We start from the raw sequence: 26656 nt of genomic DNA on the forward strand, positions 1-26656 counted from the left end.
GAGGCGTAAACACAGTGTGTTGTAACAGTCAGAGGGTGTGTGTGGGGGAGGGCGAGGTAGTTTGAGTGACAGGGACAGCCCGGGCTCCTTTTGGTCAGCACTTATTTAATGACTGTGACACTTTCCTCCATCACACAGATCCTCTGCTTCTCTTTAAGTCTTTAACAAACCAAACTCCTCTGGGACTTTTCATCGAGTTGCTGTCGTACAATCGATCTGAATCAAAGCCTGATCAACACTGACGGGGGCTCTGCCAGGTGGAGGTTGCATAAATGGCTGCCATGTCCCATCATGCCCCCCTGAGGGTCCCACTCGGCCAATGGGGAGTGTCACTGCAGTGATGATGCAGGTTGTCCCCCTGGTATAAAAACCTAAACCACCATCTGGGCCCTCCTGAGCAGTTGGAGCATTCCCAGCCTTGCCTCGGGTGGTGGGATTGCGAGGAGGGAAAGCAAAACTACACGGCCTCACTGTGTAGTTTTGTTTTGTTTGTTTTTTTTTTTGAGGGGGGATATTTCGAGGCCTAACCGTTCTCGCCTTGGATTTTTCTGGAAAAACCTTTCTGGATAAGGAGACTTGTGAGACTCTTCTGGGCTCCGTCCCATCAGATCGAGGCACTCTTGTGGAAACAAGTGAGTAACGTGACGTGATTACCTGCCTGTGCTGACAGATGTGGTGTAAAGGGGCTAGGATCAGACTGGGACGGGGTTTTTGGTGAACTGTCTTTGCTTGTTGGTGTTTTTGTGTTGGTGCAGTTGGAGGAGGCCGCGTGCAGCAGGCTGAGCAGGGATCTGAGAAAAGCCAAGAATAGCTGCTGAGAGCATGAGAGTGGCCTGTCAGCTGGGCCGATGGCTTTTTAAGGGAATCAGCAGCAGGGCTATCAGTTCTCCTCCAGCTATGTGCACATGGTGGCTGTCAATCAACCTGCAGCGGTCAGGGTGGGGGTTCTGTGGGGTAGTTGAACTATTTTTGGTTACTGCCATATGTGTCGCTTGGATTCTGATCTGTAAATATCAGCCCAGTTGATCCGGTTTGATCCAACAGGAGGTTTTTTTGGTTAAGGTTGTTTATTGGTTGTCGATTGATTTGACTGATCAGTGTTGATCAGCTCGGGTGTCGACTCGCGAAACTCAACGCCTTTGCTCAAATCAGCTGACAGCAGAAAAATCCAGCAGAACTAATCAGATAAATCACCGATAAGGCTGATTGATCACCAGCTGCTTCACCTTTAATTTTACAGACGATCGATTGTTTCAGTAAGAATTCACAGCTCGATAAGAATGGACCTGTACATGGTTTATAGTTTGATTTGTTTATATATATTTATATCTATTTAATTGCAAAAAGAAAGAAAGTGAATGTTTCCCTGTAAAAAAAAATGTATTTTACATCATGATCTCAAACTTTTATAAAGATGTGCTCTGTGTTATTTAAGATTTACAGTAGCAGATTTAAATTCTCTGATGAAATTTAGTTGAATCTGTTCATTTCTTGTTTAATTCATCTTCAGGTTTTCGTTTAGTTTTTATATTGTTTGAAAAAGGTCGCTGTGTTTTATACAATGAAACAGGCCTTGAACGAAAATCTAAAGTAACTGAAACAACTAAAAGCAATTTTTATAGATACATTCATTATGTATTAGTAGTACTAGACGTACTCAGATATTGTACTGCAGTAAAAGTAAGAAAACCACAAGTGACTGTCAGTGGAAAAACCTTTTACCTGCTGCACTGACAGAAATACTGCAGTAAGGTATCACAAAGGAAGTATTACTGCACAGTTACTGTGTCTGCTGTCGTGTCTGATGTTATGATTTTTCTCAACCCACAGTCTGAAACCTGAAAGATCCAAAGTAGAGGAACTCGGCCCAGTGTGGAAATACAGAGATAAATCCAGAGACGTTTTTCTGCTTAGTTTTGAGGACGTTGCTGATTTATTGGTTTATTTAAACTGTTGAGTTTGAAACGAATCAAGCACGAGTGAGAAAAGATTAGAACAGGAGGAATGTGATGAGTGAGTTGGAAAATTCTAATTAAAGTTGAAATTAAAAAAAGTTGAAAGTAAAAAAATGAATTACACTGGAAATAACAGTGTAAAAAGTTTTGACTTGGGGGCCCCACACGAGGGTGCAAATTACTGCTCTGTTCAATTAAGCTGTTGCCCCTACACTGGGGATTAAACCAGTTCCACCCTGAGAGCCTGAGCCTTCAGCAGAGATCTGCTGATCAGGACGTGTGCAGAGCGTCACGGCTCACGAGCTGCTCTCCTGTGCTCTGCTGTGGACACGTGTGTGAAGGACCGTGACCGACGAGGACACGTCATGAACCTTGTGACTTAGTATTGTACTAACCCCCCCCGGCCTCCAACACACACACACACACACACACACACACAAATGTTGTGTGTTTCATTTTTAAAACGTTAATGTTAAATAGTTAATAATAATTAATTTTAGACAGTCGCAGTCCCCCCACCTACCCCCCCACCACCACATTTACCTAAATGTCCCATTTGATCTGTTTCCTACAACCTGACAGTCGCTGTATCTGAAATAACTCAAGTTAATAAAAGTGAAGTGGGGTTTCAACATGAATTTAGGTTTAGTTAGTTTAGTTAAGTTTAAGTTTAAGTTTAAGTTTAGTTAAGTTTAAGTTTAGTTAAGTTTAAGTGTAGTTAGTTAAGTTTAAGTTAGTTAAGTTTAAGTTTAGTTAAGTTTAAGTGTAGTTAGTTTAGTTAAGTTTAAGTTTAGTTAGTTAAGTGTAGTTAGTTAAGTTTAGTTAGGTTTATGTTTCGTTATTTAGTTTTAGTTTAGTAAGTTAAGTTAGTTCCGTTTAAGTGTATGTGTATTTAATTTCGTTAGTTAAGTGTCGTTCGTTACGTTTAGTTTTTTAGTTAGTTTAGTTTAGTTTTTTTCGTGTCGCGTTTCGTTCCGTTTAGTTTCGTTCGTTTCCGTGTAGTAGTTTCGTTCGTTTAGTTCGTTCGCAAGTGGTCGTTCGTTCCGTTTCGTTCGTTTCGTTTCCGTTTAGTTTCGTTCCGTTTCCGTGTGTCGTTTCGTTCGTTTCCGTTTCGTTCGCTCCCTGTCGTTCGTTCCGTTTCCGTTCGTTCCGTTTCCGTTTTCGTTCTTTCAGTTCGTTCGTTTCGTTCCGTTTCGTTTCTGTCGTTCGTTTCCGTTTAGTTAGTTTTGTTAGTTAGGTTTTAGTTAAGTTAGTAAGTTCTTACAGATGAACAGAAACAGAGGATCTGACGTCACGTAGTTTAACCAGTGAACAGCTGGGAGCGCGTTCACTTTACTGCTGGTATTAATAAAAACTGCTGCAGAGTCTAAACTTAACTCCAAACCTGAGACCCAAACCAGGACGCAGAGGGGCTGCAGACAGACCCAAGGTCACAGCAACATGTCTGAGGCGATGAGTTATTGATCAGCTGGTGATGATCTGCTTATTCTTTGACATTATTTTATTCATTTCCTTCTTTTTGGTGTTTGTTTTTATCATGTCTCTGAGGGAAACTACGTTCTGCTTCTAGTTCTGGTTCTGGTTTGTTCAGTCACATACTGTTTGTCCCTGTTTATTTCATTTGATGAGATTTAATGGAAAAATCTGCAGAGTTTTTCTTCTCCTAATGACTCTGACACGCGGCCGACTCCAGCTGCTGCCGTCGATCACCCCCCGCCCTCCCCCAGTAACTACTCTGACATTTATAGCTCACCCCCGTCTCACCTGTCTCACCCCGCTGAGTGAATCTGAAGGCGACACTCAGCACATTTTCATTCAAGACATCAGACTCTTGTCTTTTAGTTCAAGAGTCTGTTCAAATGTTGCTCCTCGAGTCAGCATAGACTCAGTTACAGATCAACAGCAGCCGGCAGAGGAGCTGATGAAAAGAGCTTCGGTCAAACGAGAAGTGTGTGTTGGTTTCATGTGTGAATGTGAGGAAGGTTCCAGCCTCCTCATCGCGCTGGGCTGAGTCTTTCTCTCAGGAAGTGGCTCCAGTAAAGATGCCTGCTGCCTCTATGAGTTGAGCATCTGTGACCGGACGCCTACAAACCTGGGACATAAAATGTTCAATTCAAAGACAAGAACTACTTTACGCACAGGACATTGATAGTTTTCCTTTTTATCAATAGGAAAATAATTGTTTTCTGATGGGGTTTCTTTGTCATTATAACAACATTAAATGGACACATGGAGCAGTCAGAGCTTGGTTAGGTTTAGTACGGAGTGGTTCAAAACCTGCTGCACATGTGATGTGTGGACAGCTCTGATTAAAACTGAGCAGAAAGTAGATGCACATTGTTCCACAGCAGATGATGAATTCACACACCCGCTGTGTTTGTGTTTCTGTGCTGCAGGGTGCCGACCAACATGTCAACGCAGGCGCCAACGTTCACACAGCCGCTGCAGAGCGTTGTGGCACTGGAGGGTAGTGCCGCCACGTTCGAGGCTCAAGTTAGTGGTAAGGAGAAATTTCAAGTGTGTTTGTTTCACTGCTGAAGAGCTCTATGCTGCTTCCTCCACTTAAACATGAATGTTCTCAAAACATAAAAAAAGTGAAACCGTGACCTGGATAACCTTCAGCAGACGCTCCCTCAATCAGTAAACACCATCGGCTATAAAATCTTCAGATATGAACTGAATATTTTATATATATTTTCTGCATTGGTCTAAAAATAATCAAAAGTTATGTCACATAATGTCAGTAAGACATAGCTGAATCTCATAGTTGATGGGTTTGGGTACTTGTTTCTTCTGCAGGTTCTCCAGTTCCTGAGGTGAGCTGGTTCCGTGATGGCCAGGTTCTTTCCACCGCCGCTCTGCCCGGCGTTCAGATCTCGTTCAGCGATGGCCGCGCTGTTCTGAGGATCCCTGCTGTGACCGCCGCACACAGCGGAAGATTTTCTGTCAGAGCCACCAACGGCGCTGGACAAGCCACGAGCACCGCTGAACTCCTCGTTACAGGTGAGACCGCAGGTAGAACTTGATACATACTGAAGTGGACTCCACTAAACTTGATGTCTGTGGTGGAATGAATAAAAACAGAATTGCAATATTGACAGACAGTATCCAACATTAAATTCCAATCGGTTCCATTTGAGGACAGAGGCCAAATAAAATAGCTTCAAGTCACATTTTCAGGATGAATAGGAACAACTGAAGAACGTTTTTGGCCCTTCATTGTTTGACCTTTACAAACCCTGACCCTAACCCATATAAGAAATGACTGAACATCATGTTTTTTGGTCAGTTCTTAAAGGGAAATAGCACAGTGTCATCAGCGTAGAAGTTATGAAAGATGTTTGTTAGCAGCAGAAAGCTTCAGATTTGATGATTCTCTTCATTATAACTTAGATCATGTAATAATGCCAGTTTAAATGTATTGATGCTTAACTCTGCAGCGGAGACGGCGCCTCCAAATTTTCTTCAGAGACTGCAGAGCACCACAGTGAGACAGGGCAGCCAGGTGAGGCTGGATGTCCGAGTCACTGGGATCCCCACACCTGTGGTGAAGTTCTACAGAGAGGGAGCCGAGATCCAGAGCTCAGCCGACTTCAAGATCCTCCAAGAGGGAGACCTGTACAGTCTGCTGATCGCTGAAGCCTTCCCAGAGGATTCTGGGACGTATTCTGTCACCGCCACCAACAGCAGCGGACGGGCCACGTCCACCGCTGAACTGTTGGTTCAGGGTAAGCCTTTAACCTTTAACCTTTCTGACATTTTAATATGAATAAAATGTTAATGCACAAATGAAAAAGACATCTGTTTGCTAAAAGAGAACCTTTAAATCAGATAATTACTCAGACACTCACCTGAAGGTTTGTGGTTTCAGGTGAAGAAGTCGTTCCAGCAAAGAAAACCAAGACCGTGATTTCAACTTCTCAGGTTTCACAGACCCGTCAGACCAGAGTGGAAAAGGTACAAAGACTCCACCCACACGCTTCCCATCATTTTTAATTCATCTTTATTTATTCTATTCAGTCCTCAAGTCAAATGGACACTTCTCATCCCATTTTATTCTATTCTTTATGTTTTCCTATTTAATCTACTCAGTGCCTCTGCTTCATATATTCTTATTTTGCTTTATTAAATGTACTACTTTACTAATTTCCTTTATTTCAAACTTAATGAGATTTGTGGGACTGTCATTCCATTTAGAACTGTCTCATCAGACTTTATCTAAATTCATCTAATTTATCTAAATCTATTATAAATTAATCATCTCATCTAATTTCTTGTCCTTATTTCGTGATTTAAGCTCAGATCACTTTGTTTCGGTTATTTTGTTATTTCATTTTTATTATTATTCTTTATTTTTATTCTCTTCAGTTTATCGAATTTGCCTGAACTGGATTATGTCATTTTATCTTATCTCCTTTCTTGTTTTATTGAATCTTAGTTTCTAGTCTAATCTAGTTTAATCTTCTAATGTTTTTTTTCTCTGTATGTGGTTTGTCCTCAGAGGATGGAGGCCAGTTTCCAAGCCACCGCCATGATGGAGATGCAGGTGGATGGCGCTGAGCTGACTCAGCAGCTAGCTCACAAGACTCCACCCAGAGTCCCTCCCAAACCCACATCCAAGTCCCCGACTCCACCCTCGCTGGTCACCAAGGTGACCGCAGGACGCCAACAGTCACCTTCACCTGTCAGACACGTGAAGGCACCCACGCCCACACCTGTCAGGTAAAAAATAGAATAGACAGGAGCCTCCGAGCTGAACAATCAGACAAATCATTCAAAACCCAAATCACACTGCTGTTTTATTCAGTTTGAATTGCTCAAACTTATTTTACTTTATATTATTTAACTTTTTTCTTTTCATATCACGAATGTACTTGTATGTGAAGTAATTTGTGCTATTTAATAAAATTTTATTTGATTCTCTCACACTTCAACTTGCTCCATGTCCTCCATCAGGCCCATCAAGTCCCCCATCACCACACGCAAGCAGGTGGCCGCTGGGGCCGACGTCCTGCCGCCCTGGAAACAGGGAGACTACGAGTCCATCTACAGCACAGTGACCAGCATCACCCAGGTGGGCCAGGAGCAGCAAGTCACCGGGGTCAGAGAGGTGAGGCAGGGGCTGCTGGGGGTTGTTTCAACACATGGTGTTCAACAAATGCAAGGAGCAATTTGAGAGACCTGAAGAATGAGAGTGTCAGATCTGGTTAAAACATCAAAAACTGAAAATGTAAATAATAATAATAATAATAATAATCATTAATAAAAAATTAATGAAATTCTTAAAGAAAATCTCAGAACAAATAGGCTGCAGAGCTTCATTAAGCATTTTCATGTTTTTAGGTGTTGTTCACTCTCACTGTGAAACAGTTGTCTGAACATCTCATCCACTGCAGACAGCAGCTGAACACTGAGAATTCCGCTGCTGTTAATGTCATAGTTTGACCAAACAAGTTGTAAAATAGTTCACAAAAATGACCTCTAAGCAGATCCATTCAAAAAGGAGGAGGCTTTTGGCTGTGACCACAGTGGTGGGTGCCGTTGACCTGGCTCATGTTCGTCAGCCCGTGCATGTTGAAGGTGGTCGAGCTGAAGAGGAGGAGGCTGTAGAGGAGGGGTTAAGGCAGCAGGCTGCTGCCACCATGGCTGTCGATCAACAGTATCAAGCCGGAAGGGCAACAAGAGTGCAGGCTGACCAAATACTTACTTCTGCTCAAGAGCTAAGATCTGAAACCACCCTGCCACTGCCTCAGGTTAGACAGGCCACCAGTGCAAAGAAATCTGTTACATGAGTATCATAAGTCACAGTCAAACTGAATCTACCAATAGCAGGTAATGTTCTGGGACACATAGTGACTGCTGAAGACATGGAACCAAAGGGAACACGCCAGACGTTCCAAAGGTGAAACTGCAGTTCCTCTGATCACCACCAGATGCCGAACCTGGACATGAAACCAGGATTTCTGTGTTCAAGTTAAAAAAAATCCAAGTTAAAATGTACTTTGGTTAACGATAGTTACTTTTGTACTTACAATTCCTTCACTTTATATTTATAATCTAAACTTTACGTCTTCCTGTTGTCGATCAAATTGCTCCATAGTGTGAGTGTTGAATGTTTACTTCTTAAACATGTGAATGATACAACATCATGTTTGTATATGTTTTCTTAATAAGTCCCTATGATCCTGAAATATAGGATGTACCATCTCACAGCTTGAAATGGGACTAACCAACAGTCAGACAACAGACGATGCCATTTAAACTTTGTTGTCAGTGTCTGGTTTCTCTCTCGAATGACACGGTCACCGTTTTTTAACCCAGATCTTTTTAAATTCTGTTTTTCTGAAAACACCTCTGGTTCAAAGGGTTTTAAAGTTTGGGTGGAAAGGAAGTAAATCTCACCTTCAACTCATCCAAATCCTCCACCGTACAGTCCAGTCCAGTTTTGTTATCAGTATTGATTCGTCACTCTGAAATTCTTAATCTGTGCCACATTTCCTTCACTCCTATGAATGAATACTGGTCACTTAACACCCATAAGGACACAATAGTTAATCCTTGTGATTTGGTTATCAGCCACAATGGGCTAAAATGGCACTGGAACCATCTGGCAGACAAGATGAGAAAAGTTTAACCCTGCATGCCAGAGGATGGGACAACGTTCTGAGCCACAAAGAAATAACACGTGAAAGAACTTTGATCATTTAGACACAGACTCGTGTGATGGGGAAAGGAGTATCTATGAAATCTCTAATGACCAAGATGTGATTTCATCAGTCGAAGAAAAGAGAAGCACTTTAGAGAGTCGCGTGGAGACACCATCAACTGACAACACGTGTATTAGTCCATCACACATGTCTCCAGATCTCTTGGCTGTCTTTAACCTCAGAGACTCGTCACCTTATTCAAACAGCGATAACGTTCCCCCTGACACAAGCAAAGAAATGTTAAGTTTTCATGACCGTGATTTTTTACCTGGTTGGTCTGAGGAGAATGTTTTGGATACCACCTCAGTAGGCTGGAGCTCCAACTCAACCAAGACCTATCTCCAGTGATTCCTCAGCCTGAGGAGCAGTTATCTCTCCATCCGTCATGTGTGGCTGCTTCACAGATTTTCTGTAATCTTTACTGCCTCATTTTTCAGTTTTGTCGCCACAAGTTTGTGGTTCACTTCACTTTTCTTCACCTGCAGCAGTTTTTCATCTGTTCATGTTGCCCTTTCTTTTCTTAAGTGTGACTCTCATTTACTGCATGTCAAACAGATTTGCATGGTTGTCCACCTCAGATAGGCTGAAACATTGACATTAGTACATGCACACAAACAGAGTTTCGCAGGATTCAGTGCTGCTCAGCGGTCAGGACATTTAAACTATAATCTTCAATCAAAAAAGCTTAGAAACAGTAATTCTTACTCTTCAGGATCAATAACTGCATTCAGTTTTCCCATTTTAGTAATTCATGGCTTAAAATGGCATTGTATGAGTGCTTCCTTTGCCATTTCTAGTCAGACAACAGCACCCAGGACGTTGTTAGCTTATCTTAGTATGAACACTAGAAACAATGGGAAACAGTTAGCCCGGCAGAATTTAGTTCAAAATGGAACCTCCCAACCCCTTGTACCCACTGTAGTTCTTTTGAGTTTGAGTCATTCTTATACAAACTGAGTATAAAATTCACATTTGAAAACTTTCGAAACCTCCAAGACAAGGTTTTAGTTGTTAATACCAACTACACTTCCTGTCCTGCCAGGGATGTTCTGAGATGTATTGCTGCTTGTGTCTTCAGGCTGAGGGAGGGAAAAGAGCCGGGGCGGTGGCCACAGTGGTGGCTGCCGTTGACCTGGCTCGTGTTCGTCAGCCCGTGCATGTTGAAGGTGGTCGAGCTGAAGAGGAGGAGGCTGTAGAGGAGGGGTTAAGGCAGCAGGCTGCTGCCACCATGGCTGTCGATCAACAGTATCAAGCCGGAAGGGCAACAAGAGTGCAGGCTGACCAAATGCTTACTACTGCTCAAGAGCTAAGATCTGAAACAACCCTGCCACTGCCTCAGGTTAGACAGGCCACCAGTGCAAAGAAATCCCAAAATTACCAAGAGATTTGACCAAATAATCAGATGAACTGTCTCCGTTGTTATATATTTACCTATCTCAAATGTCTGTAGAGCCAGTAACCACTCTCAGCTGTCCTTAATTATTACAGAATCAAGTAAAATAACTATTTCATAGCTGAAACAGTTAAAAAAAAGCAGGTGCTAGATAAATTGCTCTAAAAAGACATCTATGAAGATTCTCTGTAATCCTGGTCTAAAAATCGAAAGGACAAATCTCTTGATAACCTATCAATATTTACAATATTTGTTTATTTTCCAGCTCAAAATCTTCTTGAGGTTGTAATGTTCTTTTGAACTCTGTTGGTTACTCCAGATTCAGAGAGCGACAGAAATATCGTCCCATGTGGACACTGGTCTCGCCCCATCTCCAGTTCCACATTTCACTGTTTCTAAAGTTTCTGTCCCAAAACCTGAGCTTAGCTCTGAGGTAAGGACAGACAGCATCAGGCAAGCAGCAGAAAATAACCTTTGCAGAGTGATTGAAACTTTAAACACATAACAACACTTTAAATGTAACACTGAAAGTCATTTTATAGTGAGTAATTTAACATGAAACTGATACTTTGCTAAGCCCCGCTGCATTGCAGAATACTAACTTCCCCAAATACAAAAAATATCAAGACAGAGCTGCAAACCTTAGTTTAGACTCTTCCGCATCTTCCTTTGCACTTAAAAAAACAAAAACCTTTTTCTGCTCTTTTCTACTCACATCTCTTGAAACAGAAACACTTTTTTGATAGCACTTTGCTTTGATGTTTTTTCTCCTTGACTTAGATTTTGGTTTGCCTTGTTTCTCACTTGTAAGTCGCTTTGGATAAAAGCGTCTGATAAATTACTAAATGGAAATGTAAACTGAAAGATGAAATCTGTAATTCTAAAAAAAGATATAGTTAGCTACAGTGTGTATGTGAGAACTCTTGGCCTTGGATGTTGCACGTGGTTACTGCTGTAGGTAGTTAACTGGTTAGCAACATCAGGAGCTTCAATGACCATATTGGTGAGAGATGAGAGAAACCAACCAATGAGAAACCAACACACTGTTCAACCCTTTTCCTATATTAAAGGGGTTGTGTTTTTAGTTTTAGAAAAACTAAAGAGTGTGACTGCAGCTCTATGTCAGGTGCCTCAACAAGTAAAAGCAAAAGTAAATCCAAGCTATGAGTCAAGGTTTTTCACAGCTTGCCTGAAATGCAAACTTGTGGTGATCCTTAGTGTAGAATAGATAAAATGTCTACAAGATAACAGAGATGAATCTAGTTTTAACCTTGTTTTTCTTCACTCCCTTAATCAATAAACCAGTCCCCATCCCCTTCTTTGATCTGTCGTTGTTTTAATAAGACTAACGTTCCCATGCTGTGGAATAACAAGAACTTAAGACAAACCAGCACATTTTCTTGATAATAGTGTGCTTGTTGTTCCTCCTCTTTGGGCCGGTCAGGTTTCCATCGCTGGCTCAGCTATTGCCACTCTGCAGAAAGAGTTATCCTCATCCTCTGCCACCGCTAAAAAGATCATCAAGCCTGTCAAGTCTCCCAGTCCATCTCGTAGAGTGGCAGAGACCCGACTGATAGAAGAGCACATCCCTCCACCATTTAAAGACTTCCCTGACAAATATCAAAGTGGTTTTGGCACCGAGTTGCAGATGGGGGTGGTGTACTCAGGGTGCATGGAGAGAATATATGAGGACTGGGGAACCCAGGTTTGTAAAGTAGCTAAGTGGACTGGATCTAAACAGGACAAGAAAACCTGCTTAGTGAATGAAGGTCAGTTCCTGTCTATAGGACCAGATCTGTTTTCATCCATTAACAAATAGTATATCCTAAGGAGCTGACTATTCCCACTCCCCAGAGCTCGAACCATTGTGAGTTCAGTTGCCCTTATTTTAAAGAAATTGACATCATATACATGCATACACAGATTTTTGTCTTGTTTTTATAAGTCTGGTTTTCTTGATGTCTGTGAAATTCCAGGACATAACATGCCTCTAATAAAAACTTTAACATGCTCATCCATGCTATTGACAGTTTCATTCTCACCTCTTGAGCCCATCCAGCCTTACTTCCATCCTTCTGTGCTGTGTCATCTTCACTGCGCTGGATGTGAACAGCTGTTTTAAAGCCCTGTGTCACATGTGCTTGTGGATTTTTAAATGGGTGTTTTTGTTGTTTTGTTTTCTGGATTGTTTTGTACTAAAAGAAGTTATGAATTTCCAACAGGGAGTGGAGGCAGCAGCTGTGCCTTCAGCTGGTGGTGTAGTCCCACCAACACTGGTGTCTGTAAGTAGCTTCATTTTTCTCATAACCACCACCACCACAAAGTGTTTTAATGATACTTTAAGAAATGACAGGTTTTGTCTGCAGGGCTTGAAAAACACAAATGTGACAGAGGGCGAGTCTGTGACCCTGGAGTGCCAGATCAGTGGTCACCCCGCTCCCGTTGTCATGTGGTTCAGAGAGGACTACAAGATCGAGAGCTCCATTGACTTTCAGATCAGCTACGAGAACAATTTTGCCCGGTTGGTGATCCGCGAGGCGTTTGCTGAAGACAGCGGACGTTTCACCTGCACCGCCACCAATGAGGCGGGAACCATCAGCACCTCCTGCTACCTGCTCGTCCAGGGTCAGTACACACAGTAAAACCTGAGAAAAGTCACAACTACATACAACTTCAATTACTTACTAGCATCATACTTCCCAAATAGTAAGTGCTCTGAATGTCCAAGGTACATGTTTCAGTTTATATTTTACCTTTTGCTAAACTTTGCTCCTCTTAGATATGATTGAAACACCCGGTATTCCTTCTTTTATCTAAATACAGCAGAATTCATGTTTTTTTTTCTCTTTAGTCTCTGAAGACATTGAGAGCAGAGGGGAGATGACTGTCATCACAGAACATGTTGAAACTGCTCAGAAGAAACTGTGAGTTGATTCAAAGTTAGCACAGTAAATTAATGAATACTTGATAAATATAGTTTAACACTATCACTCAAAAATCAAAACTTAACCAAGGATTATTGATCTTGTTTATTTTTAAATTGTTGAAGCATAAAGATTACAAGTGGTACAGTACAATCCTAAAGTGATTTCTATTTCCAGTGTAACTGAAGAAACCAAAGAGGAGACTGTGTGTCAGGTGACCATGGCTGAGTCAGATGCGGCTGCCACAGCTCCCTTCTTCATTAAGACACCCAGCGTTCAGAAGCTGGTGGAGGGGGGAAGTGTCGTTTTTGAATGCCAGGTCGGCGGAAGCCCCAAACCACACATTATCTGGAAGAAGGGCGGCATACCGCTCACTACCGGATACAGGTATGTACAGTAGTATCTACCTTTGTTGCGTCTGATTCATCATTTCTCCCCCTTCAAAGTTTCATCAGAGATGAGCTCTGACCTGAGATCCACACAATGATCTGTAGTCATGATAAAACCAGATTGCCATGAAATGAGACCAAGACCTTTTCTAAAGAATAGCCCATTACATTACATCCATTACATTTTTACCAAATGTGTGCAAGACTGTAAAAATGTGTTCATATTATGTCTAAGTCTAATGAACACTGCAGCCTCTCATGATTGATTGGTCCCTAACATGCCTTTCTCCAACGCGCTGCATCAGATACAAAGTTGCCTATAAGAAGGAGACTGGAGAATGCAGGCTGGAGATCTCCATGACCTTCTCTGATGATGCCGGAGAATACTCTGTCTTTGCCAAGAATCAGCTTGGAGAGGTGTCACACACTGCCAGTCTACTGGAGGAAGGTACATAAACATTTGCAGCAATGAATGTAACAACCTAAAGAGACAGGAAAGCAAAGACAACAAAAGATGAGACTGAAAGACAAGTTGTGTCTTCAAGGACCTAAGAACAAGAATAACTTTCTCTGGTATCAGCATAAGCACAGACAATGAAATGACTGCCAGAGCTCATGTAATGTTAGATGTTTTCTTTTTCTAACAGAGGAATATGAAATCTACATAAAGAAGACTGAAGTGACAGCAATAGTGGAGGAGCCCAAAGTGGCAGATGTCCCACCCGTTGTTGTTACCAAAAAGGAGCAGATGACCACCACTATTATCTCAGGACAGGTAGGAGCATCATTACCCGGATCTGTCCTAGTAAGAGCCAGGAGTTGTTGAGAAAGTTTGAAAGAATCAGAGTAACCTGCTAATAGGCCTTCGGACAAACTTATCTGTCCTTAGCACCACCTCTTTTCTGAGCTTTGTCTGTGCATTCAGTCCCATATGAAATAGATGTGGAATGTGCGTGAGTGTAACATAAATACGGGTGCAAGATAAATACGGGCCTTATATGGAACCATAGGTTGAGGCAATACGAATATAACCTCTTTAGAGAGTGTCCTCAGTGAAAGATATTTAGCCACAATAAAATACAGCCAAGGAATTACTACTGTTGTAATGGAAAAATGAAAACAAAGTGTTGAGTTTGAATATTGCAAATGTCACCAATCATTCCCCTAATTTGTAGTGTGTCTTTCTAAGCCCCGGCACTTCCTAGGAATTACTATATTTCAATTATTAATCAAATCTTTATATGATCACTTAGCAACAGCCGCCCGTAAAATAACAAAATTATTGTGGAGAACTACTGTGAACATTGTACATTCAACCTCCTACCATCTCTTCATATCTGCAGGAGTTCCATCTTTCTGCCATTGAGCAGAGAATCATTCAGGAGATTGAGTTCCACATCATGAAAATTACCTACAGAGAAATGGTGACAGAGGATGGAGAGCTGATGGTGACTGCTACTCCAGCCGAGGCTGTGCAGCCAACCTTTGACACTCCTGTCAAAAACTATAGGATCATGGAGGCAATGAGTGTAACGTTCCACTGCAAGATGTCTGGAATGCCACTCCCCAAGGTAATGAGATTTTCATGAACTTAAATCCAGTCTCCTTTGTTGAACAGAGTTTCACAATGACATGTGTTTTGGTAGATTGCTTGGTTCAAAGATGGTCAGCGGATCAGGCCTGGCGATCGTTACCAGATGGAGACTCTTCAGGACGGACGAGCCAGTCTTCGTTTGTCCATTGTTCTGCCAGAGGATGAGGGCGTGTACACCGCCTTCGCTACCAATGTGAAGGGAAATGCCGTCAGCTCTGGAAAACTGTACATTGAGCCATCAGAAGCTGGACCTCAAAGATACCCACTGCAGCCAGCAGTGCAGAGGATCAGGTAAGGTTTCACTCTACAGACCAAAAAGGACTATTGGTCTGTAGTAGTAATAGAACTGTGGTCACCCAGATATTGGTGGTAATAAATCCTGGTTACTTTCTCAGGTCCACATCTCCACGTTCTCTGAGCCGCTCTCCTGGCCGTTCTTCCAGCCGTTCACCCGGACGATCTCCAGCTCGCCGCCTTGATGAGACTGATGAGGCTCAGCTGGAAAGACTCTACAAACCCGTGTTTGTCATGAAACCTTCCTCATGTAAATGCTCTGAAGGTCAAACTGCCAGATTTGACCTGAAGGTTGTTGGCAGACCCATGCCTGACACATATTGGTTCCATAATGGTAAGTAAAAATTCAACACTTTCTAGAAATGCACCTTTGTTTGTCACTTTGTGACTCATTTTGTAAAACTATTTATTCTTTTCCCAGGACGACAAGTGGTTAGTGACTACACCCACAAGATAGTGATTAAAGAGGATGGTACTCAGTCCCTGATCATTGTCCCAGCCATGCCTCAAGACTCTGGAGAATGGACAGTTGTTGCTCAGAACAGAGCTGGTCGGACTTCTTTGTCTGTAAATCTTACTGTTGATGGTAAGACTGCAGTGATTTTGATTTTCAGTTAACTCTGTTCAATCTGTTTTAAAAGAAGATAACTGTGACATTAGGCAACTTCAAGTTTTCTTGACAACTTCTTTTCTTGCATTCTCAGCAAAAGAAACCTTGGTGCGACCACAGTTCACTGAGAAGCTGAAGAACATTAGCGTAAAGGAGGGCACTCTGGTTGAATTGGCCGTCAAAGCAATTGGAAACCCTCTGCCTGATATCGTCTGGCTAAAAAACAGTGACATTATCGCCCCACACAAGCATCCAAACATCAAGTATGTTAAAATTTAAGCTCTATAGCTGTAGTAACATTTTCGAAGTGACTCTCAAGCATCCAAACAAGTTTAACTATGTTTATAAACGACTGCATATACTGTACATATTTAAAGAAATACATACCGTTCATTTTATTGACTCTGTAATGGTAGCATTTTAATGGTGAGTATACATTTCCATTCTAGTAACCTAAATGTTAAAACTGTTCTATTGTTTAAGGATTGAAGGAACCAGAGGAGAGGCTAAATTCCAGATTCCCTCAGCCGCTGGTTCAGACAGTGCCTGGTACACAGCTACTGCCATTAACAAGGCTGGTAGAGACACCACTCGGTGCAGAGTCAATGTCGAGGTGGACTATGTTGAACCTGAACCAGAAAGGAAGCTTGTGATTCCAAAAGGAACCTACAAATCCAAGGAGATTGCTCCTCCAGAGGTAGAGCCCCTTCATCTGCGCTATGGTCAGGAGCAGTGGGAGGAGGGTGATCTTTATGATAAAGAGAAGCAGCAGAAACCACAGTTTAAGAAGAAGCTGGCATCTGTTCGCATGAAACGCTTTGGTCCAGCTCATTTTGAGTGCAGGCTGACCCCTATTGGTGACCCCACCATGGTTGTGGAGTGGCTGCATGATGGTAAACCTCTGGCAGCTGCAAACAGGTTGCGCATGGTCAATGAATTCGGCTACTGCAGCCTTGACTATGAAGTTGCTTATGCTAGAGACAGCGGTGTCATCACCTGCAGAGCCACAAACAAGTTTGGAGTTGACCAGACCTCAGCCACCCTGATTGTCAAGGATGAGAAGGGCCTTGTTGAGGAAACACAGCTGCCTGAAGGAAGGAAGGGAGCCCACAGAATTGATGAGATTGAGCGCCTAGCTCATGAGGGAGGACCATCTGGAGTCACAGCTGAAGAAGAAACAGAGAAAATGAAACCTGAGATTGTGCTCCTTCCTGAACCAGTCAGAGTGCTGGAAGGCGACATTGCCCGTTTCCGCTGCAGAGTAACTGGTTATCCAGCACCTAAGGTTAACTGGTACCTTAATGGACAACTTATCCGCAAAAGCAAGAGATACAGACTTCGTTATGACGGTATCTACTACCTAGAGATCACTGAAATCAAATCCTATGACTCAGGAGAGGTCAAAGTAGTGGCAGACAACAACATGGGCTCAGCTGAGCACACTGTGAAGCTGGAGATTCAGCAGAAGGAGGACTTCAGAACTCATCTGCGGCGTGCACCAGATGCTAAAGCAGCTGAGGCTGCACCTGAACCTGGAAAAACACTATTTGAGGTGGTGAAGACTGAGAAAGCTGTAGAGGAGTCTCAGCTGAAAGAGGTGGTCAAGCTCAAGAAGGCCCAGAGAATTGTTCATGAGAAAGCTACAGAGGAATCAGAGGAGCTGAGGAGTAAGTTCAAGCGCAGGACTGAGGAAGGCTATTATGAGTCAATTACTGCAGTGGAACTCAAGTCACGTAAAAGGGACGAGTCCTACGAGGATTTGCTTAGAAAAACCAAGGAGGAGCTTCTCCACCGTGCCAAGGAGAAGGAGGAGGCTGAGAAAAAGAAGGAGGAGGAGCGCCAAAAAATTACTGCTAAACCTCTCAAACCAGAGAGGGTCAAGCTGTCAGCCAGCATGGAAGCTCCTAAAATCTTGGAGCGCATCACCAGCCAGACAGTTGCACAGCGTGACGAAGTCAAGTTCAGAGTCAGAGTCGTTGGCAGACCAGAACCTGAGTGCCAGTGGTTCAAAAATGGTGTTCAGCTGGAAAAGTCTGACCGTATTTACTGGTACTGGCCTGAGGACCATGTTTGTGAACTGGTGATCAGAGATGTCAGAGCAGAGGATTCTGCTAGTGTCATGGTTAAAGCTTCCAACACCGCTGGAGAGACTTCAAGCCATGCTTTCCTACTGGTGCAAGGTATCACAGTGTTTATAATTTGCCTGTAGTTCTATATTCAAATAATCTCATTTCTAACAGAGTTTTTTATTTGTTTGTTTTTTGTTTTGTTTTTTTGTTTACTTGTTTTGGGTTTTTTTTTTTTTTTTTGCGTTTTCTAGCAAAGCAAGTCATCACGTTCACACAGAAGCTGGAGGATGTCGACGGCAAGGAGAAAGACACAATGGCTACTTTTGAATGCGAGACCAACGAGCCTTTTGTTAAGGTCAAATGGCTGAAGAATAATGTGGAGATCTTCTCTGGAGACAAATACAGGATGCACTCTGACAGAAAGGTTCACTTCCTGTCTGTGCTGATGATAGAAATGAGGGATGCTGCAGAATATTCCTGTGTGGTGGTAGATGAAGATATCAGGACAACTGCCAAACTTAATGTCGAAGGTGTGTTGGCTAATAACAAACTAAGCTTCAACAGGACAATACCTAATCTTTTCTCTTCTCTCTGCAGGACAGCATAGGACCACATATTACTTAGTAATATATTAACATATTATAGGTTTCCTCATATAAATGCTTAAAAACAAACTTGATTTCATTCACAGTTGAAAGAAAGGGCAGGTGCACTTTAATAAGCTCACACACCATTATTTATAGATATTAACAAAATGCAGGGACACTGTTCCTCTCTGATGGACTTGATAGGTACATCTTGTAAATTAAATACTGCCCAACTGTATTTTCACTAAAACTGTACTTACTGACTATGTGTATTATGTGATCAACAGGAGCCCCACTGGAGATCTTAAAACAGCTAGAGAGCACTGAGGTGCCTGAGACTTATTCTGGAGAGTTTGAGTGTCTCGTGTCCCGTGAGGATGCTGAAGGTAGCTGGTTCTTCGAAGATCAGCTGCTCTCTCCCAGCAGTAAATATGTCATGTCATCCCGTCGTGGAAGACACACCCTGTCCGTCAAAGATGTCAAGAAGGAGGACCAGGGGAAATACACCTTCCTGGTGGGAGAGTTCAAGACAAGTGCCTCACTGAAGATGAAATGTAAGTTATAAAAGTACAGAAACTGTTCAAAGTCTACATGCACATTAAATACTGACAAATGACAACACAGATGTTTTTCATCATTTGCTAGGCAGACTTGTCAATAGGTTCTATTCACATGAGGATCGAACTTATGTTTTGGAACACTAGATGAACTTCTACCATCACAAGGCACCTTACAATCTGAAGCTCAGTTGTGATGTCGTAGTGTAAAGAATACTACGGCATCTAGGTTAGTTTGTTCTTGATGTATCTATTGCCTAACATGTTTCTTTTGATGTTTCAGTGCGTCCAGTGACCCTGATTCAGCCTCTGACTGATCTCACCGTCTGTGAGGGAGACATAGCTCAGCTGGAGGTCAAGTTCTCCCAGGAGAATGTTGAAGGGAGCTGGATGAAGAATGGACAGCCCATCGCAGCCTCAAACCGTGTGCACATTGTTATTGACAAACAGGTCCACAAACTCCTGATTGAAGACACCAGCAAGGACGACTTTGGAACATACTCCTTTGTTGTTCCTGCTCAGGAGATCTCAACCTCTGCAAAGCTGGTCATTCAGAGTAAGTTGTCTCAGATGCATATGCATAAAGATTTTAGTATTTAGTATTCCAAAATAAAATTTTACAAACTACATATTTCATATAACTATCTTGTGTTGCAGCTATTGGTGTCCTAATTCCACTTAAGGACACTAGTGCCATTGAGGGCACCAAAGCTGTTCTGGAAGCCAAGATTTCTGCTCAGGACATCAGCTCGGTCAAATGGTACCATGATGACCAACTGCTGACTCCCAGTGACCGAGTTCAGATGGTGGCAAAGGGAGCCAAGCAGCGTCTGGTCTTCAACAGGACCTATGCCTCAGATGAAGGACAGTACAAACTGGTGGTTGGCCGAGCTGATACCAGCTGTAGATTCAGTGTTCAGAGTAAGTTAAAAACTAAGAAATGGAGTAAGATTTAAACACATGTTGACAGACCTTTAGTCAAACAGACTTAGTTTTGCATGAATTAGATGATAGCTGTGTTTTAATTAGATAAGTAAATAAATATGATAGTACTGATTTTAAGTACTTCAGTTAGTGGTTAAGTTGGTACAAAAACCCATCCAAGCCCTCATGTGAAGCTTCCAGAGCAGGTTTTCTGCCACATTGAAAAGAACAATAAATAGTGGTCCTTCACAATGTCAATACAAAAATAGCTTTTAGATACAAAAATACTAAAGCTTAGCTAATAACAGAAAAAAACATACTGTATGAGGAAGTTAGATTTCAGTCTGACACCTTCATCTGCTGGACTAATTCTTATTGCATCTCACAGCTGTCCAGATTATGAAACAAATAAAGGACAAACAGTGCTCTGAGTCCGAGAATGTCACCTTTGAAGCTGAGGTTTCTCACCCGGGCATCGATGCCTTCTGGACCTTCAAGAGGCAGCCACTTAAGGCTGGCCCCAAGTACAAAATGGAGTCCAAGGACAAGCGCCACACCCTAACGGTGATAGAGGCAATGAAGGATGAGGAGGGCGAGTACATGTTCGCTGCTGGTGAAAAGATGTGCAGTGCTAACCTCACTGTAACAGGTAAAACTGGCCACATGAAATCAAAGTTTTATTTGCAAGCCCAGGAAACCCAACCTAGCAACCGTCATTTAATAATAATACATAGTAACACTGACTAATCTCCTGTTTCAAGGTGGTGCTATAAAGAAGCCCCTGCACGATTTGGTGGTGGCTGACTCTCAGACCGCCGTGCTGCAGTGTGAGGTAGCGAACCCGTCCGCAGAGGGCAGGTGGCTGAAAGATGGCCAGGCCGTCGACTTAAATGAGAATGTGGTGAGTGAAGCTGACGGTGCCATCAGACGCCTCGTCATCATCATCACCAAAGCCACCGACATCGGAGAGTACACCTATCAGGTCGCCACCTCCAAGACCACAGCCACCTTGAAAGTTGAGGGTAGGTCCAGGTTTTAGAAAGGAACAGATACACAGAACCCAAAAATCTGTTTACACATTTTCTGATGACACAATCCGTTTACAGATTTTTGTGCAAAACGTAATTACAATAATTAACAATGATGTTTATCTCCACAGCTGTGAAGGTAAAGAAAACCCTGAAGAACCTGAACGTGGTCCAGACTCAGGAAGCTGTGTTTAGTCTGGAGCTGACCCATGAGAATGTGAGAGGAGCACAGTGGATCAAGAATGGTGTGGAGATCCAGCCCAATGACAAATACGAGATTAACATTGAAGGCGTAGTCCACACCCTGAAGATCAAGAACTGCACCACACAGGACGAGTCTGTTTACTCTTTTAAACTGGGAAAACTGTCTGCAAATGCCAGGCTCAATGTTGAAAGTAGGCAAACACTAAGTTCAGATTTTTGAGTTTCTAAAAATAAAAACTTGAAAGAAGTACCCAGAAGTACAGTAATGCAGTTACAATACACTGTTTTATCCACAGCCATCAAGATCCTGAAGAAGCCAAAAGACTTAACGTCACTGTTGGGTGCAACTGCCGTATTTGAAGTTGGCATCTCTGAGGACAACATCCCCGTAAAATGGATGTTCAACAATGTGGAGCTGACGGCAAATGAGCACTACACAATACTCTCTGAGAAGAAGACCCACAAACTGATCATCCAGGATGTGGACAAGAGCAAAGAGGGCGAGTACACTGCTGTGGTGGCCCACCTCCAGAGCAGCGCTCACCTGTTCGTCGAGTGTAAGTGTTAGCTACATGAAATGTGTCTGAAAATAACCAGCAAGGATTTAATTTGTTTTTTGGAAGCTACAGAAGTTTCGAGTATTAACTGCCAATAAATAATACCTCTACTGTGTTACTGTATATACTACTAGTAACATGTCCTACAAACTGAAACAAGATTTAACAATGTTTTATGCACAGCATTAAAGCTATTTATGCTGTTTCTCAGCTAACATAGCAGCTTGCAATGCTAAAACCTAGTCTGGAATTCTTCCATGTGTGTTAGGTGGGATAACAAAATTAGTTAAATGAAGACAAAGCTAACCTGTTCAATGTTAGCTGATGTGCAGGTGGTGTTAGCCTATTGGACAAGCTGACATTAATGTTTGTCCATGACTATAAACCATGTGTCATATCTTCTGAAATATAAACCTGAAAACCTCTTGTGTTGTCAGTGTCATTGTTTGATGTCAGTGGTTTTTCTTCAAGCACACAGAAAACACTCGGGATGAGAGCTGTACTGTACAACATCACAGGCTAATGTTGTCATTGCTTCTCCCTTTTTCAATAGCTTGACGACTTGTTAACTAGAAATATGAAGATAGAGGTAAATTTGTTTGTAGGATGTCAGTGTTCCCTTCCATGTGTTTTTATTTCACTTACATGATGCTTTTACAATAAAGTTATAGGGCTGTACTGACCGTACTCAGAAGATTTAGGACTTCACATCGACTTGTGTACGACCTGTAAAAACTTCGAAATCCATCCATCATCTATATTGGTGAATCAGGGTGAGAAAGGTGACACGTAGCTGGACTCGTCAGCAGTGTATCGCTCATGTAGAGATGATTCAGAATCACCAGTTAACCTAAGCTGCTTTGGACTGTGGGAGGAAGCCAGGAAACCCACGCAGGTACAAGACAACATAAAAACTCCACAAGACGGGATGTCAGGTTCCCACCCAGAACCTCTTCACTGTGAGGAGATGGAAAATCTGTTGTCTAGTTGAAGGACTTTTGTTTGATTGTAGACAACTTTCTGTAACTGACTGTAAGCTGTTGGACACACTGGGCTGCACTGCATGAGATGAGAAATTGTATTTCTTCGTGCTTCCATGGTCGTTCTGCCTATAGTGAAAATGACAATCACACAATTAAGAACATAATGTATTTGGATAAAATTAATCTTTTATATACTTTTTATATCTCTGTGTATCTATTAAAAATCAGTTGTCTGTATTATTGTATATTTAAACTCTTTTGGAGTTTAAATATCAAAGTAATTTTTTTTTTGCTAGATGGTTTTATTGAAATAGATAGTGGCAGTTACAATACACATTGTGACCATTTCTATAAGAGCTCAGTAATAATATCTAGCAACAGAAACCTGTCACTGTCTTAAAGAAATGTTGGTTTTGTTTTATTATTTTTTTCTAAGCTTTGATTTTTACTCACTGAAGCCTCAGTGTTGCAGCCATGCTAAATGAGCCCCTGTATATAACTGCAGCGAAATATGTTGACTGACATTCCCTTATTGTATTTTCTCCTTAGCTCTGCAAGTCACCAAACCCATGAAGAGTGTGGAGGTGCCAGAGACTCAGGTGGCCACATTTGAGTGTGAAGTGTCTCACTTCAACGTGCCCTCTATTTGGCTGAAGGATGGAGTAGAGATCGAGATGAGCGAGAAGTTCAGAATCGTGGTACAAGGAAAACTCCACCAGCTGAAAATCATGAACACGAGCAGAGACGACTCTGCAGAGTACACCTTCGTTTGTGGGAACGACAGAGTCTCTGCAACATTAACTGTCAGCCGTAAGTTCTTTATGTTGACCATGAATTATTTCTAGTATAGTTGGTGCAAAACTAAATTAACTCTTCATTCTCTCTTAGCTCAGTTTCAGGGAACTTAAATCAGTTTTGTTGTCTTCCAGCCATTCTGATCACAACGATGCTGCAGGACCTGAATGCTCAGGAGAAAGACACAGTCACCTTCGAGGTGGACGTCAACTATGAGGAAATTACATACAAATGGCTGAAGAACGGTGTGGAGATACGTTCCACAGATAGATGCCAGGCTCGCTGCAAACAGCTCACCCACACTCTGAGCATTAGGAATGTCCACTTTGGAGACAGCGCCGAGTACACCTTCATGGCCGGCTCTGCAGTTACTACAGCCAAACTTTATGTTGAGGGTAAGGTAATCTTGTTCTTCTGAAGATCGTTTAACATATCGTAAAAACTCAAGTAGTCCAACTATAGTTGACCTAAGAATCGCTACTTGACCCAGTTATTTCTTTCAATGGTCCGACACACCTTTAATATTGCTTATGTCAGTACTTTTTTTCTGTTACAGCTCGTGTGGTTGAATTCACTAAACACCTGAAGGACCTAAAGATCACAGAGAAGAAGAGGGCGACTTTTGAATGTGAAGTTTCTGAACCAAACGTCCAGGTGATGTGGATGAAGGATGGTCAGGAGCTGGAGATGTCCGACAGGTATAATTGTTCACTTCCAGCTTTTAAAACACTTAAACACGTCTTAATGTCTCAATCACTTTCTACATTACCTGTGTTTTGTGCAGATATAAAATGACCTCAGATAATTATATGCATCGCCTGGTTCTGCCGTCTGTCCGCCTGTCTGATGCTGGCGAATACACTGCTGTGGCTGGGTCCAGTATGTCTAAGGCCCACCTGGGAGTTGAAGGACGGGATGTCAAGATCTCTGAGCCTGCTAGCAGAGACATCACTGTGAGTTCATGTACTACAAACGCATGTTGGTGCCCTACTTGGGATTTCTGTTCTGACTTCATTATATATTCTCTTCCCAAAATTCCCACATGAATTCAGTTTCAGACAGTTGACCTTACCCACTGTATTTTTATTACTTGAATTTTGTTAGTTCTTGTGGCAGCACAGCAATAATCTGATCTGCTGGAAGTAAAACATCCCTGTGTTCTCATACATACTGCATTTTTCTCAGGAAATGGGAGCAGGTTTTCTGAATTCTTGCAGCAGGATCTCACATGCTATGATTAATTTGTCTCACTTTGTAGGTTGTTGAGAAACAAAGAGCAACCTTCGAGTTTGAGGTGAATGAGGATGAAGTGGACGGCCGCTGGATGAGAAATGGAGTGGAGATTCAGTTCTCGGTGGAGGAGAGGTTTAACTATGTCACCATCAGGAAGCTGCATCGCCTCACCATCTCAGAGACCTTCAGGGGTGACGCTGGGGAGTACACCTTCTTAGCCGGCAAAAACAGAAGCACCATGAATCTTCATGTCAGACGTAAGACATGTTCAGATTCAATTTTTCTGAAAATATGAGTACAGTCCTTTCACCATTGACTCCTTTACTGAAGCATACAGTAGTTCCACTACCACAATGTAAAAGTTCTGCCTTCAGATCAACTCAAGTAAGAGTACTTCCAATATTTGTGACCCTACTACAAATATTTGCCATGTATCAAAGGCTGAAAGGACAGATTGTCACAAAGCTAGGATCCGACTCCATTGCCAGAGACCACAGGACACACAAACTTAAGTTAAATGAAGGTTTATTGACAATAATAGTGCAATGGATGAGTCGCAGGAGTCAGCAGCCAAACAGAGCTTTCACCAGGCGAGTATGGTGGACTAGGAGGGGAGACAGAGTTAGGTCAAGTCTTTGACTGGATCTTGAATAGTGTTATGGAGGTTACTCACTGGAGTCTCGGTGAGTGGTGGTCGAGTGCAGGGAGAAGTAAACGAGATGGGAGCCGGTGAGGTGCCGTATACTATGGAGGGCTGAACTGGAAGTAGTGGTGGCTTGTTGACCGGAGAGTAAGACAACTTCCAAAATGGCCGACAGTAGAGTGAAGCACGTGTGGCCTGAAGAGTGAGTTATGTAGCATTATCACAATACGTTAAACAATCCAAAAGGCAGAATGAGAGGAAAATCCAAGATCATACACTACAGAGGCGTCCAAAACAGTTGAGTCCGTAAGCAGAAGTGCAGAGGTCTAAACAACAATCCAGATCAACACCAAAAAACAGGACCAAAAGCAGAAATCCACTATGCTGTTAGCAATGCAAAGAGATGGTCCAGGTCATACGCAGAGGGGAGCAGGAACAGGATCCAGATCCGGTCTGGTACTGTGAGGGGAAGGAGAGGACAGGTCAGGCAGAAAACACTCACGGTACCAAAGGGATGAGCAGAGACAGGTTCAATATCAGGAAGTCAGTCTGAAAGAACGCTGGATAGCATGTTTTCTCAGGTTGATGTAAGACTATCTGGTGGAGCTGAGAGGCACCTGCTTAAGTGGGGAAGGAGTGGCACAGGTGTGGATAATGAGTAGTGAGTCAGGGAGCGGGAAAACCGGAAACAGACAGACAGGCAGGAGAGAGCTGGGATCGTGACACAAGTGAAGCCAGACAATGAAACGTTTGCCCTGTCCTGTACTCTGAGATGTGGGAGAATGTAGCTTAATTTCTTCTGTTTTGTGCCTTTAGTGCCGGAGCCTCCTCAGATTGTCCGCCACATGGAGCCCCAGACGGTCATGTCGGGTAGATCTGTTCGCTTTTTAGTGCAGGTGAGCGGCCTCCCACAGCCTCAGGTGTTCTGGTACAAAGACTCCCAGCCTCTGTCCACCAGCTACAACTGCAAGTTCCTCCATGATGAAGACGAGCACACACTGCTGCTGCTTGAAGTCTTCTCTGAGGATGCCACCGTCTACACTTGTGAGGCCAAGAACGACTATGGAGAGGCAACAAGCTCCGCCTCTCTCACCGTGGAAGGTATGTTTAGGAATTTATCACAGCAAATTTTCAGCTTGGCTGTCAGAGCAGGCAGAGTTGTTCATTTGGTTATTAGTTGTTAACAGTCTAAACATTCACAACAAGAAAA

The 26656-nt window shown here is 42.6% G+C and overlaps 1 protein-coding gene across 1 annotated transcript in view; it reads left to right on the forward strand.

The window, feature by feature from the left end:
* The first annotated feature begins 411 nt into the window (after positions 1 to 411).
* The window catches only part of ttn.1 (titin, tandem duplicate 1), a 166618-nt gene continuing 140373 nt past the window's right edge, over positions 412 to 26656 (forward strand). Inside the window, 36 exon segments of the mRNA XM_026376632.1 lie at positions 412 to 632; positions 4352 to 4455; positions 4755 to 4958; positions 5396 to 5683; positions 5827 to 5912; positions 6457 to 6677; positions 6912 to 7065; positions 9741 to 10001; positions 10375 to 10488; positions 11500 to 11764; positions 12282 to 12337; positions 12422 to 12680; positions 12907 to 12979; positions 13157 to 13366; positions 13674 to 13816; positions 14016 to 14143; positions 14712 to 14939; positions 15015 to 15253; positions 15358 to 15590; positions 15678 to 15842; positions 15961 to 16129; positions 16350 to 18046; positions 18187 to 18465; positions 18810 to 19076; positions 19363 to 19635; positions 19737 to 20000; positions 20392 to 20652; positions 20765 to 21025; positions 21163 to 21426; positions 21532 to 21792; positions 23325 to 23585; positions 23705 to 23965; positions 24127 to 24268; positions 24355 to 24523; positions 24829 to 25060; positions 26263 to 26547. Of these exon segments, the coding sequence (XP_026232417.1) occupies positions 4365 to 4455; positions 4755 to 4958; positions 5396 to 5683; positions 5827 to 5912; positions 6457 to 6677; positions 6912 to 7065; positions 9741 to 10001; positions 10375 to 10488; positions 11500 to 11764; positions 12282 to 12337; positions 12422 to 12680; positions 12907 to 12979; positions 13157 to 13366; positions 13674 to 13816; positions 14016 to 14143; positions 14712 to 14939; positions 15015 to 15253; positions 15358 to 15590; positions 15678 to 15842; positions 15961 to 16129; positions 16350 to 18046; positions 18187 to 18465; positions 18810 to 19076; positions 19363 to 19635; positions 19737 to 20000; positions 20392 to 20652; positions 20765 to 21025; positions 21163 to 21426; positions 21532 to 21792; positions 23325 to 23585; positions 23705 to 23965; positions 24127 to 24268; positions 24355 to 24523; positions 24829 to 25060; positions 26263 to 26547 (8764 nt within the window). The 5' untranslated portion in view covers positions 412 to 632; positions 4352 to 4364.

This window comes from Anabas testudineus, chromosome 21, assembly GCF_900324465.2.
Source record: "Anabas testudineus chromosome 21, fAnaTes1.2, whole genome shotgun sequence".
Taxonomy (NCBI): Eukaryota; Metazoa; Chordata; class Actinopteri; order Anabantiformes; family Anabantidae; genus Anabas; species Anabas testudineus.